Source organism: Rhipicephalus microplus, chromosome 2 (assembly GCF_043290135.1).
Source record: "Rhipicephalus microplus isolate Deutch F79 chromosome 2, USDA_Rmic, whole genome shotgun sequence".
Lineage (NCBI taxonomy): Eukaryota > Metazoa > Arthropoda > Arachnida > Ixodida > Ixodidae > Rhipicephalus > Rhipicephalus microplus.
In genome coordinates this window covers 167,424,560-167,439,584 of record NC_134701.1, presented here as the reverse complement: position 1 = coordinate 167,439,584, position 15,025 = coordinate 167,424,560, and the positions used below count along the sequence as shown (strand labels likewise).

Here is a 15,025-nt window from a genome sequence, read left to right as displayed (position 1 = left end):
GTATCTGAGATGAGCTACATGCCCCTATTTCTGTGTCTGCGGTATCTTTTTGTTTTATCAATGTGTGTGTAACTGCCCTGTTTGCATTTTCCTGACAAAAGGAAAAGATTGCAAGCGAGTTTATCATCAGTGACCTTTCTGGGCTTGCCTGTTTGGCAGATAAGATCAGGACAGCAGTGTCTTATTTTGTTAAGTTGAACTGCAGAACTGTTCGACCATCAATTTGCAGGCAGCGGTGTAGTATAAGTTACACTGGCCATACGTCCAGTGAGCCTAGGGATCATTGATTTGAAAGCCAACCTAATAGATTGTTTTCTCTAGGTTACTTTGGAAGCTATGATGTTGCTGGCTGATGCTTAGTGGAAGAGATATTTTGTCGCCATGGAAATAGAAGCATGCAGCTTGTCGTAAAACAGCAACGAATGAGCCCATGTTCCACAGCATGCCGTCAGTCGTCGCGCACGGCTTCGTGGTTTTGTACAGTGTAGTTTGCAAGTAAAAGAAGTTCCAATTAAGTATTTCGATACTTACTACAGCTCAGTTGGACAAGCAAGCTTGTCATCTAGGTTTTGTTTTATATATTGCACATTCTCAATCACCTTTTGCATAAGTCGATAATATGCTCAAGCTCTGTTGCTTTTGATACTACAGCGTTTTTTCAAAGATAGGGCTACATTGTATCCTGACGCTCCACATTATTTATGTGTATATTTTCTTCCTATGCAGTGAAATGCCTTGTTATAAATAAGTGAAATCGGGTGCAGTAATATCTACTTAACAATCATTATTTATTGCACAGGGATATTAGTGACAAAGGGTTGAAATGCATTGCTTCATTATACCTGATAACTTCTAATAGGCTTCATTAGTTATGTCAGGGTTTGGTATAATTTTCATGCTGTTCACTGAACCTGTACGCAATTAGGTGGATTTGCACTGTTTCAGGTTCGTATACTGGCACGATTCAGGTGACATTTCCGTGATTTTAACAAATTTATATATACTATGCACACATCACATGGGGAGGGCACCACCTGCTACCTTCATTCCGTGACTATAGCAACCTCTATAGTGCTTCGAAAGTAATTAACAGAAAGCCATGGAAGCATAGTAGAGAAAGTTGAGTGCGATGTTTATCGTCTTGTGCCGATACATGTCAAGCCCTTGGTTCCAGTCTGCTGCTGTGTTACCACACTGATCAGACATGTGACCTTGATAAGATAAGACATAACGAGATAACAAAGTGTACCAAATGATAATTTCTGCAGTCATCTGTCTTGCACGCTGAAACAGTTCAGAAACTGTTCAGTTTAAACATGTAATTGTCTACATGTCGCCTAACATAGTGGGCATATATTACCATGCACTTTCAATGACTGCGAATCGATGGAAAGGTGAAACTACGCCCTAGTAACTGTTTATTTTGAGGTGTTTACACAGGCCTGCTTTTAGTGTACAGGATTTTCGTTGCAACTCTTGCAATTGGTGTTATGATGGAGATGTTTAGAAAGTAAACGGGAGCCATCGAGCCAGATATATGTGCAGGTATATGTCTACATGTGTGCGCAGGTATATGTCTTTATGTGTGTAGTGCACCAAAGGCCATGGGCTTGAGAAAAAGAGATCCTCATAATTGGCATGTATTTATCAGCATAATTTCCAAGTCTGAGAGTGTGCCACACTTTGGCTGCTTTGAAACATATCACGAATTGTTGCAGCATGGGCTGCAGACACATTTATGCAGCCCATGCAGTACGTCTGCCAGGGTGGAATGAAATATGCATAAGGTGCCCCAATGCAGTAGCTTGCTGACAAAAACTTTTAAAAAGGTGTTCTGTTGCACTCTGTCAATTCATGTGTTGGTGGCTTACTGATTGTAGTATTGGCCTTTTGTGTTATAAATCATTCTTTTAAAATCCTGATAAAACCATTCATATTCTAATTTATTTTTTGTCTAATTAAAAGCACATTTTATGTGTTATTTTTACTTTACAGTTATTTTCACTGTTTGTTAGAGGGACCTTTATTGTGTGCGTGGGAAACTCACGCATACCGTTGTTATGCTTTTTGTTCAGAATGAGGCTTCTAATGCTTACACATTAAATATGTACTGAGAAAATGCATGTCGGTAGAACTTGGCAGCATTTTCACAAGCTCTACTGTGGCCATTCCTATAAGTTGCACCATGATTATGTGCGCTGCTGGGACATTGCGCCGTCGTGGGGACAGCCTATGAGTTGTCTTCAATGGTTTTTGAGGCATGCCAAACTCTGATGGTGTTTTTCGAGATGTTCATGATGCCTTCTTGTTATGTTACAGCTTGCGGGCATTGCGGTGGTGGTGGTGTCGGTGATGCTGCTGCTGGACAGCAGCAAGTACCTGGCCACTGAAGGGGGCAACAGCCAGGACAGCCAGCTGTACTTCTCCATCATCTACATCCTGCTCGGCGCAGGGTGTTTCATGGCCATTGTCGGCTTCTTTGGATGCTGTGGAGCCCTGCGGGAGAGCCCCTGCATGCTCTGCACCGTGAGTACTTTGCCGCCACTAGTCCCGAGGGCTTTCTTCAGCCCATACGCATGTGTGCAAAAGCCTTGCAGCAAAACTTGCCTCTCCACGGTCCCGATTGGAGAACCTTGTGCAAGCCTATGCCTTGGGCTGACCTCTAGAGCCTGTTGCATCATTTTGAGTGACACTCAAACCTCATTCTAACAAAGTTGCATCTTACACGAAGATAAGTTCATGTCTGAAAATTCGTTATAAAGGTATACTATTAACACAGTATGTATTGCAACACTGTTCATTAATATGACCAATATTTTGTTATATCCAGATTCGTTATATCGAGGTTTGAGTGTGTACTTTCCCTGGCAAGCAGACTAGTTCATACTTGCCACGTCCCTGTTATTTGTGATCGGGAGTGTATGGTCCAGTTTGATAGCTCTTCCATTCAGTACAATCACAGGCGACAGGTGCAATAGGACATTGTCAAAGCAGCCCATATTGACAGTGTCAAAAATTGCGCATTGCAAAACACTAGATTGCCTTGCTCAACAGAGGACAACACAGTTTTGCTTTTATGTTGGGCTAAGCATACAGCATCATGAATTTTCAAATATATTCCCTTAAAGAAGAAAACAAAAGCCATACATAAATAATAGGATGAGTGCTGGTATAATTGGCAGCTTTCGCACTAAGCTTTTTGTGGAGCAATATAATATCTGCCAATTTAAATGAGACATTGTGTGTACTGGGCATATTCAACAGTACCCTGAGCGCTGTGAGGTAAGATATGCGGCTGCTATTCAAACCACGACTCTAGGTCATCAATCGGGGTAGCATGCTGTCCTCGCATACAATGCCCTGCTTATCTCGAATAATATAGCCTAGCCTGGTTTCGGGATCAAAATGGTAAAAGTTTTCTTCCTTGTAAATTGGAACCTTTGGCGGAGACCAAGCTGACGGAAAAGTCAATACTATAACTGAAGACGAATTGGAGATAGTTTGTTGTACCACGACAGTTGTGGCCAAAGAACAAAGACACATATGGCTTGTCTGCTCACATTTTTCAGCAGTTCTCCCAGCGGGCGTTAGTGTCTGGGCACAGTTAAGCAGTTTCATCCTTGCGTGTTGTTTTGCTGCCCCAGTTTCTCACATTCTTTCTCTCTTCTCTTCTTTGTGCGCAGTTCTTCATATTCCTGGTGGTCATCATTGCTGCTGAAGTGACTGGTGGCATCTGGGCTTGGTCAAACCTGGAAAGCGTAAGTCTTGCAAAAAGCAGAGCTTGTGACTCAATTAATGCTGGTAGAATTGTTGTGCCCACTCACTCATTATTAATGGGATCTAACAGACGATCATGCCATGGAAAGTATAGGAGATCTTATTAGATGTAAATGTAATGTAATGTAAATGGGAAGAAAGAGAAGTGGGCGAAAAGATAACTTGTTGTATGCAGGGACCGAACCTGTCGTATATACGCGATAAAGTGGTCGGGTGATAGCCTCTGTAGTAGCCCGATTGGTAGAGCATCCGCCACGTTATTCGAAGGTCGCAGGTTCGGCTTGTGCCCACGCCAAGTTATCGTTTTGTCCAGTTTTTTTGTTCACATTTACATTATGATTACTTCTAATAACATCCCCAGTGCTTTCCTTGACATGTTTGTGTGTTCTCATTAATATTGTGTCTAACGAAAAAAAACGAGCCCCTAAGTGCAAGCTCCTTTCTTTCACTCGCTCATTCTGTGAGATTACATAATCAAGTTGAGTAAAAATACCTTCTTACTGTTGCAGAGTTACAGGATGCTCATATATCGGTGGAATGACAGGCTTTTCTAAGACTGCTGTCTTTTACTTGAAGATTGATTACATTAATTACAGCGAGCACTGTGCATATATATACATCAAAATACTACTGTTTTTTTGTTAGCCTGCTTGTTTCTCGGAAGAATTGTAGTATAATTTGTTCTTATTCATTTCCAGAAGAGATTATGCTAGGCACATAAGTTTTTGAATACTCTTCAAAATACAGTCGCTATGTTGCAGCGATTCCGCCCACTGTAGTGGCCTGTGGAAATTTCGCTGGAGAGGTGTAGTGTCTTGGCGCTGCTTCTCGACTGCGGCGAAAGTTTATGTTGAAGAACGTGCCGAAATGATTCATAAAGTCTTCCATTACCACAAAGCTTGTGCAGCACGCACCAGGTTGGGGCACCAAAGTACCATTAAATATAGAACCTGTATACTATTAACTGCTCATAAACCAAAATGTGTGCAAAAAATCTAACTTCGTAAGTTCATTATGATGTTCACATACTGAGTTTTGACCAAAAATTCAAATGAGCAATTTGTTAATTAAACATCTGCTCTTCTAATTAACCTACAGTGATGCAATAAATGACAATAGTGTTCTAATAGAATGACTTATCTTTCAAAACTGATTTAATTTCTCACTTTAGTGTTGGTGCAGATTGCTGACATAGCATTCTGGAAAGCTCTTGGTGCTTCTTTCGTGCCAAGGAAATGCTCAGTTGAAAAGGAAATTGCGTTTCAGTGGTCCATATGCTGTTGGCGCAGTTCCAACAGCCCGCCTCCGAGAACAGCCTTGTGACATTGCACTTGAAATGCCCATAGTTTCCTATGGAAAGGGTACTCTGGTACTGTGATCATTCAGCCACCGTGGAAATGATGGTTGGCGCTCAAATTTGCCTAGTCTTCACGCCTGCGGGCTTCGATCGTACTTGTGGCTTTGTTTGTTGTTTTGGTTTTTGTTTCAGATAAAATAACGTATCATTGTGAACTTCGCAAACCGATTTCAATTGGTGATCCTAAATGTTTAAGGCGTCCAAGTGCAACTGCTGAATGTTTGCTGAACTTTGTCCTGCGGAAAAATAGCTGCAGGCAAGGTGAAACCAAAAGGAACAGAAAGTACTAAGACTAGGCAAATCTTTGTATGCCACCCATAATTCCCTTGTTCGTTGAAGTGCCATGTGTTGCCGCTTTCATAGACATTAGGACCAGAGTCCCCTCTGGTGTATTTGTAGGAAATTATATGGCGATGCCCGCGCTTTGCTGCCTGGAAGTCGTAGCCACAAAGCAGAGCCCAACGAAACGAGGCCACCTGTCTTTCCTGAGGGTAACTACTAGAGGTTCTTGTTTCCATGAACCAAACTCACAAGTTGAATTTTATTCCATCTTGCAATGCACTGTAATGTTCATTCTTATCATGAGTAGATTGACTGCTAGCAATTACTTGTGCTGAAAATATCAAGTCATTGGGCTCTTGTTCCAGGATGTTCCACTGTTGGCACAAATCGTGTCTTACAATATTGACATTTTAGTTTCTAAAACTTTCGCCTTTTACTCTGACATATTTTTTTGCATTTAGCCATGTCAGCGATGTCCGAATGAATGTAGTCAAGGCAAGGTTCAAATTCTAAGAAAAACTGTATTGTGCTAAGTTACAGGTGAATCGGCAGCGGTTACATGTATAAGGAAACTGGACTCGGTGCAGGAGCTCGATCGGCTACGTCCGACGCCACCCGCGTCTCGGCTCGCTCTCCGGTCCCGGCTCGAATCTCGGCTCGTTAGTGTACCTTTAAATAGGAATTGCACTTAAATGTATGTAACTGGTAAGTGCACTGAAGTGGTACTTTAGTGGCCACAGAAGCTGCGCTGAAGTTGCATTGGTCAGCCACACCACTGGAATGGAAAATTTCTTGAAGAAGTGTCATTTTAATGACATGCACTGTACTGTTTTCACCACAGTTTTCATGAAAATGGTCTCGTTTACCGTTACAATCTGTGGCTGTGCTTTGCTCACGGGCAAGTCTGATTGTTGGTCTCCCTCTTGTCTTGCAGTTTGAGAAAGCTGTCAAAGGCCAGGTGCAGCACATGATGCACAAGGACTACTCAGTGTCTGACGTGATCACCAAGACCATTGATACCATGCAACACGACGTGAGTGTGTGATAAGTCTGTCTCTGCACAGTAGTGACTACTACGAAGACCAGAGCCCTTATTGATGAGCCTGTTGAGCACCTTGTTCATTTGTCATGTGTTCTGGGCCAATCATCATTGTAACAGTATGAGGTTTTGTTTGTGTTCATTTATATATTTTTTTTATTGCTCTGATCAACAAAGTTTGAGAGAAAGGCACACCACAAGCATTTGAAATTTGTACTGTTTACATATGTAAGCATGTACTGGCTTTCCCCTTGAAACGAAGTGGTGATTTATTGGGGGGGGGGGGGTAGTTTTCGGCCAGACAGAATGGTCTTCCGCTTTAGTGCAGTAGTGCTCTGGGCTGCTGTTTCGAAAGTCGCAGGGTTGATCGCATCTTCGAGATGTATTAGATTTGTGCAATTCTTAAAAAGTAGTGGCCTTAGAAACGGTGTGATGCTTTTGGTAAGGCCACAGGCAGGCTACGGCCGGCTTTTGAAACTGTAACACACTAATATGTGCCAATAATTGAAGCGGCCTACTGCAGGTCACTTCTGCTGTGGAGGACACGCAGCGATGGATGGTGTTCGAGGGTCCCTTGTCAAATTTTACGAGAAACCACGTGTACAAAAGTACTGCAGATGTGATCTATAGTAGTTGTTCTTTTAATGCATCATACATATGTAAGAAGATGCAGCACAATCTTCATAAGCTAGTGTGAAAGCATGATTGCATTTTTTCTTCATTTTTATTCGTCTATACAGATACCTCGCTGTTCTTACAGGCATTTTTGTGTACATGTGGAGGACTAAACCAACAAATACAGTACAACCTCGATTATACATTGCCCAGTTTTGCATTGAACTGCATTTTGTGACAAAATCTGTATGATTTTGGAAACCCTTGTAACAATAATGTACCTCGATTATACGATGCAATTTTATGCCTACCATGCATCATATGATGACTCTCTAATACTTATAAAAATAAAGTTACCTTCTTGTGCTCGAATCTTATGTGCACCAATTATTGGTGGGTGCAAAATTAAATTTGTGTGACTGTGAGTTGACAATAAGAAAAAAAATGGTAAGACTAAGTGCCGTATGCCTCCTTACATGGGAAAATATTCACCTGGGAGTTGTGTCTGGGATCCAGATTGACTAGCTTTAAGATCCCTTCAATCTACAGCTTGATCGCGTGCATATCCAGAGTTAGCTAGAGAACCTCTATCTACACAAAGTAGCTTCAGCTGGTCAGCAAGTTAATCTTTAAGATCTGGATTTCATGTTTTTGGTTTGTGGAAACATTTCCAGGTCACCATTCTTAATCACAGGCCTCAAGTGCATGAAAGGACGTGAAGCAGAAAGGTTCACTGTGTAAAATAACTTTCCATTGTCGTGAGCGCTTGTGATAACAGTGCTAGTCATCATTGCACTTCACAGAGCTACAAATAATCAAATGCACAGCTAAGTTGGGCGGGGGAGCATCCTAGCAAACAGGCAACAAAACCTGCTCTATCCCCATTATGTGATGGTGATGACGCTGTAGCTGGCTCTATGACAAGAGGCAGTTGCCAATGCTGTTTCGGTTTTGCTGTTATGTAGGGGCGATTTTTGGACTCGATATATCAGAACGAAGATGCAGGTTGTTTAAGATTTTTTCTAAAGTTGAAATTAGATTCTTTCACTCCTCGTTCAATATAAATTATCATTCCAAAAAATAATATTGTGTACCTTTCTTATATTGCAGGGTTCTCCTGCAGTCTTATTTAGATGGTTTGTGCCAGTTTTCTTGGTTACAAGGCTCAGCGTCACTGCCTATGTTCTTAGTTATCGATTGTAGGAAACCCGAGTCATACGACGATTTTGTATAGTCCTCTTAAAGTCGTATAATTGGGGTCTCACTGTACACGAAAGATGCAAACATGACGAGAGACACTGAACACGCTGCATGCAGGTGCCTCACCCAGCGGTATATACAGCAAATAATCTAAGAGATGTATGTTAATAGTGGTTTGCTGCTCCTTTTTATAGTGCTATTGTTGCGATCACCGTCACATTGCAACAGCGGTACAGTCATTAGTACCATATTGCATGGAGCAACACATAGCCATTACGATCTCTCACTTCTGAGCAGAGGCGTAGCGGTTTGGGCTAGTTGGTATGACATGACAATTGTTATAGAGCAAGATCAGAATGACTTTTGCAGTCATTCTGATCTCGTCCTATAGCAATCGTCTAAGCAGAGGTCATTTCAGTGGCCCCTCATTTCCTGATGTTGTGTAGCTCATGGCAAAAATGTTGGTGGCTAGTGGTGGGAGGAGATTGATTAATTGAAGTTTTAGTTGAAATGTACGCTTACAACCCAGTTCTTTCTGTGTGTGCACATGTGTGTGTGCACACATAGCAATATTGAGCATGCTATCATCAGTTACAGATAAACTTAGCGTGGTTAGATGGCTTCATCATTACCCCTTTGACTGTGCTCTGCTCGACTGACTCTTCCCTGCAGCTGCGCTGCTGCGGGGTGGAGGGCCCCCAAGACTGGGCTCAGGCCCGCATCAACCAGAAGGCATCAGAACAGGGTGGCCTGGCAGCTTCCGTTGAGGCCGGCATCCGGGCCCTGGGCGCATACCAGGTGCCGCGTTCGTGCTGCGTCGAGGAGGATTCGACCACCTGTGACATCAACCGCCAGTTTGGTGGAGGGGGCTCTCTGCTGCACGGCCTGCACACACAGGTGAGTCGTGCACTTTATTCTCATTTTTGCCAGGTGTAAAGATAGACAAGGCATGACACAGAGTTACGAGTGTACACGTAGGCAAATTATTTTGCTTGTGCAGTCAGTGGCATCGAATTTTATCGCATGTTGTCATTACGAAGAACGAGATGCAGCTTGAGAGGGACTATAGGAAAGTAGTTAGTACGCCATCCTTGTTGCAGCGGTTGAGGAGTCGGTCAATAAACATGCGGCGCACTAGTGCCAATCGGGAAAAGCTGACCTGGAGACGATGACGTCGATGCACGAAACACGAGATGGTTGCGCCTGTTCTTCTTCGCTTTGACTGTGTGGCTTTAGACCAAATATATAATTTGTGGTCTCACTGCATCAACTTTTGTCTACCTCTTCTCGCAAGTTACAGGACAATAAGCATCCTATTAACAATGTAGAGGACAACCGATCTTGTACTTCGTAGCGTATGCAGGGTTGCCACTGAACTTCGAGTGAAATTCGCCAAACGACGAGGGAAAGGTCAAAAGTCGCCATTTTTTCTTCAAGTTTTGCCAAAAGTTGCTCATTATGCATAGACCTGTAAAGTGTAGCAATATCTATAACATAACCCCTAAATTATATTTACATTTTTCAATGCCAGTCACATCACCTGCTTCATCATGGCAGGGCTTAGTGGGGTTGAAGTCGCATCACCCGCTTCGCCATGAGAGCGCTGAGAAAGGGCACGCAGGCACCAACAGCATCCCTGAATGCTAGCTTCGCATCACAAAAGTTTGTGATGGTTTCAGTTAAAGCGAACACAAAACAAAGCAGTCGCTACAACAAGAGAAGGATGGTGTGCGTAGCCTTCCTGCAAATTTGAATGTGTTTCATTGCAGTGGAATCATGTGGTTGGTCATCGAACAACTTACTTACAAAACAACGGAAATAATTTCAAAAGTACTGGGTAACCGCCACAGTGCCCGCGCCACGTTTTCTGTGTGATCGTGCTTACGCTGCACATTCGCCTCAGTGCAGTTTTGGAAGGCTGCCCAAAGAAGCTGACTTCTTGGCCGGCCCGCAATGTATGTTAATAACAAATTTAAACCCTACACACCAAATTAGGGGGTACTACAGCAGTGAAGAAGTCGACAAGCTATTCAGGACAGTTAGAGCTTTGGTAGGAACACGCAGCCTAACCGTCACCTAGGCATTTTAGAAGCGAGACATAGCAGCAGATTAACGCTCCCAAAACACTTAAGTAACTTGGTGCACACCACCACCTTGCGGTGCGCGAAGAAGCCCACTGACCTAAATTTTTCTGGGAGGTTGCTGGCGGATACACCAATGTGCCAGGTGCCTCCAGGATCTTGGTGAATCGACGAGATACACACGAGAAACAGGACAGACGTACTGAATTGCACGTAAAGTGCACCTCCTATTGTTAGCCTAAAATTACAAAAATAGAAAAAATTTTGTCACCCATTAGTTTTGAAGACACCAAGTATAGAATGCATAACTCAGTCGAGACCTAAGCCTAAAGTCGCCAAAAATTTGCCATGTCACCATTCATGAATTTCGGTCACCATGGGCCTCTCAAATTCGCCAATTTGGCGAAAAGTAGCCACCAATGGCAAGCCTGAGCATGGTGTGATGACACTAGATGTTAAGTGAATAAATTTGCATCTTATAATGGTGGAGATTGCTGGCTTCATAGTTTTCTTCGTGTCAGAATTGGAGACATGCTATTTCTCGTTGCTAAAATCTCTCAAGTACTCCCTGCTTCTGTTCTAATGAGGCTCTTCAATGTCATTTTCACATTATTTGCTACTATGAACCTATAAAATGTTTGTGCATGTTCAGTTTGCCAGTTTGTTGCACTTGAAGGGAAGGCTCTGCCTAAGGAGTCGGTAGTGTTTTTTTTTTCTTTCTGCATTTCGCTCAATTCTGCCCACCCAAAAAATAGACCGGTTTGGTAGGTCCTTTAAAGGTCGATGTAATGGAAGTAAACATGCCTAGTAAAATTCAAATGTAACTGTGTTTACCCCTGAATATTTATCAACCGTTATAGCCATTCGTAAGTATCATTCAAATGCAGGAATTGTCTCTGTGCACTGCAGAGGAACAATCTCTGGAGGCCAATATCATTGTGGTGTCACCGACTGCGACAGTTCGCACAGACGAGAGGCTGTTTGAGCGAAGCATCTGTTTTATTGTCATAATCGATCTCATATAAATAGTCAACCAAGCTTATTGATTGTGCACCCTCAACGCCACAGGAAAATGTGTTCTGACACATGCCCCCTTCCCCCTCTCATTAGCAGTTCTGGTATACTTGAACTCTATTGTTTGGACTCCTAAGGACTTAGAACAACTGTCCCACTTTCAGTTGCATTAATTGCCATTTGCATTTAGCAATATTGTAAAGAGTGTTGAGACATTGAGTGTCATCATATTCATTCTAACATCTCGACCACTCTTTATTTTTCTTCCTGTATGCAGGGCTGTGGAACAGCTCTTTGGAACGGCCTGTACAACAACCTTGTCCTTGTTTGTGCCATTGGCCTGGGCATTGCAGTGTTGCAGGTGAGTATTTAAGACTTGGTGTTTATTTAAGCCAATCTTTTGCGCAGAAAGCTTCAATCCAGTTGCTTGCCATTGCCCTTTCACTGCAAGCCTAGCAAACGAATTGGCAGCCCTGCAGCAGGATATTTTTAAATATACAGTACTATAATCTAGATTTGTACATGCAGTGTCTCCACGAAACAAAACTGACTGATACCATGGTATTTGTGCAATTTCCCAGGCAAATTCTACTACATATGGCCGATGGCCCAAAATTTTGATGTTCCAAAGACTTTTTTGTGTTGCAGTGGGTGATGAAAAATTTGGTACCAAAGCCATTGAGCACAAGCTGAGAGTAACATTTTGGAAGCTGAAGAAGTACGGGCGCGGCTTGCACTTGCACCGCTTTAGACAAAACGACAACCAATTTGGACAAAACCGTGTTCGCTCTTGACAAGATCAGGTATAGTGACGACTAAACTGACTTAACCCCAAACGCGTAGGCGCGTCTGGTGCTCATGCAGTCAAAGAAATCGACGCTGCTTTTTGCAAATGCTGCGGACAACACTATAGCAGCCGATGCAAGCAAATGCGATCATATATAACAAGACTGCGTAGGTTCAAAGGCATATGTGGGGCCAGCGCACATGAGCTCCGAAGGTGCGTGGCTAACGTAGCAGTGAGTTAAGGGCAATAAAGACGTAAAAAAGGCACGAGGCATTTCGGCGTTCCTTTAAATTTTTGATTATTATATTGGTGGAACAGACTTCAAGCACTTAGTAATTTTCTAGTGGCGTCAAGCACAGCTGTGACACGCCCTGCCGTGGTGGTCTAGTGGCTGAGGCACTCGGCTGCTGAATTACAGGTGGTGGGATCGAATCCTGGCTGCAGTGGCTGCATTTTCGATGGAGGTGAAAATGCTGTAGGCCCGTGTGCTCAGATTTGGGTGCACATTAAACAGCCCCCAGGTGGCTGAATTTTCTGGAGCTCTCCACTACAGCATCTTTCATAATCATGTGGTGGTTTTGGAACGTCAAACACCACAAATTATAATTAACTGTCATGCGCGCTTTCGCAGCCTCTTATTGCCGTCTCTTATTGGTCTGCTAACGTGTGTCCCGGAAAGACATACACGAATTCTTTCCATGAAAATAAATGTATTATGCGGACATTGTGTGGTTTGAAAACAGATTTCCTCGTTTTTTGATGATATTAAATTTCTGCCGATCCAGAATTTGGTTAACTCGGAAATTAGCGCCAGTCCCATGAGATCCGGGTTAATGGGGTTTTACTGTACTTTTTTCATTCCTGTTAAGATTCATATCACCGAGATTCTACTGGTTGGGAAACCCTACTTGCATTGTTTGTTTGGCCACTTGTCATTGCAAGACCGCAAGGCCGATGTTTATAAAATATCCCCCCCCCCCCCCCCCGCTGTTTCAGGCATGCTTTTTATGATAAAAAAATTAGGGGTGGAGGCAGGTAATTCTGCATCCCCCCCCCCCCCCCCCCATTTTGTAAATATCTCGGAACTCGGATTCCTTGAACTTGGTAGGTATGCTATTGTAGCTTGTCTTCTGATGCAACGAGCCACTTCCGCTCATCGTTGAACTCCCGAGTCAACTTCCGTACTTTTGACTCATACTCCTTGAAGTCTGCCTGAGCAGCTTCCCTCACGACTTAGGTTTGTGTTCTACTTTCTAACGATGTTGTCATTCAGGGAGCAGGCTCGAAGTCCCCTCAGCTTGGTCTCGTTGTCACTGTGTTACGGTTCAGGATCCTTTCGAAGCAGTTTATTGCAGCTCGGCTATCTTGGCCTCCAGACATGCTGCCTGCACCATGTTACTTGAAATGATGCAGCCTCCTTCTCGGTGGACGAGCGATACGCGGCTAGCATCGAATCTGTTGTCCACGTGGGCCTTCTCTTCTGAGAGGGTAGACTGCGTCTGAAACAGCGCAGGGACATCCAGCAAGCTTGTAAGTGCTGTGCGATTTGCACTGCACTACACCAGTCTGCTTGCGTTGTGCCGTCTTTCTCCGAAATGCATTAGTATTGCTTTGAGAATGCTGTCAAGCGGTCCTTGGTGCCTTCATGGACTGCTCTCGGCCGCAGTGTGCCGTGCCTCTGCGATATCCGATTATCACCACCACCCGACGCGCTCTCCATAACGCATGATGACTGCGTGAAAACAGTTTCACTGTAAGGGTGAAGCAGTGAATTCAATAGCTAGAAGTTGTTCTGTTATAGGAGATAATGCTAGCAGCCTTTTTCTTTTAGATTGGATTTCGCATAGCTCCACAAAGCGCTGGTGTAAGGGAATATGGTCATTGCAGTAAGGGAAGCTGTTCTCGTGCTGTCTGTCATCTCGATGTAAAGTAGGCGGGCTGGTTGTTCGCCGATATCTGCCAAGGTGGCGCTCGCATCAGCTCTAGGGACCATGACTTTATGATCAGAGTTCGCTGTTGCTGCTTGAGTGATGCAGCACGCACCCCCTCCCTCTCCTTCTGCTTCCTTAATGCTTCTACGCCCGACAAAACAAAGGCGGAGAATTTCCTCTTCTTGATGATGTTACGGCATGCAGCCTTTGTGGAACGCACATGACAGGCTTGTTTTATATCAGCTTCAGCTGCATTTGTCCCAGTGTGCAGGCACTTTTACTAGAGGTAGAACATACGATGTGCAGCATTACGTCTTCAGTTTTGATTTTATTTTAAAAAATAGCGACAAAAAAATTGGTCTTCAAATATGTACATTATATGGAAATGATATTTATAGTCTCATTTGAGTTAGAATGAAGGTAACTTGTGTTAGTTTACCTCAGGTATTCACCTGTTATTGATGTCAGCCGTGATGTTCGACTAACATGAATGTCTTGTGTATGTATGACGCCTAGTCGAGTGTCATTATTGAAAGCACCGCTTATCTCTTGTCTTCTCCAATTGACTGCTCTGGAAGCAGTGGTGCTTTAATAATGAGAATGCATGCACACACAGACTGACACACACAGATAATTTGAGATTAATCTGGGCGGCAGTATTTGTTAATTCATCCTGTGCCTCACTATGCGTCTGTTGCCCGGAACTCTTATAAGCAGTGCGAGATTCAAGAATTGGGAACAGACCAAAAAAAGGTGGTAAGATTAATATGTATGTCATAGTTACAGCCGTCATTTCTCACCCTCTTCTACTCTATCTTCATTGCAATTAACTCCACTCCATTCACATCTCTGAATAGAGTAATTAAAATTCTTGCTAAGCATCTTGTCTTCGTCACTTAAACTGTAAAATAACAAGGAATACATAAACATTGCCCTACAGTA

At 43.2% G+C, this 15,025-nt stretch overlaps 1 protein-coding gene and 1 long non-coding RNA gene across 4 annotated transcripts in view; one reads left to right on the top strand and one right to left on the bottom strand.

Moving 5' to 3' along the window:
• The window catches only part of LOC119170582 (CD9 antigen), a 103,988-nt gene that overhangs the window by 83,940 nt on the left and 5,023 nt on the right, over positions 1 to 15,025 (top strand). For all 3 annotated transcript variants that reach the window (XM_037421791.2, XM_037421789.2, XM_037421790.2), the window contains exons 2-6: positions 2,320 to 2,526; positions 3,684 to 3,758; positions 6,351 to 6,449; positions 8,943 to 9,167; positions 11,643 to 11,726. In XM_037421791.2, coding sequence (XP_037277688.1) covers positions 2,320 to 2,526; positions 3,684 to 3,758; positions 6,351 to 6,449; positions 8,943 to 9,167; positions 11,643 to 11,726 — 690 coding nt within the window. The remainder of the gene's footprint in view (positions 1 to 2,319; positions 2,527 to 3,683; positions 3,759 to 6,350; positions 6,450 to 8,942; positions 9,168 to 11,642; positions 11,727 to 15,025) is intronic.
• LOC142796440 (uncharacterized) lies at positions 4,914 to 9,038 on the bottom strand. The gene is made up of 2 exons (XR_012893842.1): positions 8,903 to 9,038; positions 4,914 to 6,085 (listed from the first exon to the last, which is right to left on the bottom strand). It is a non-coding gene; the product is annotated as an uncharacterized LOC142796440 (long non-coding RNA).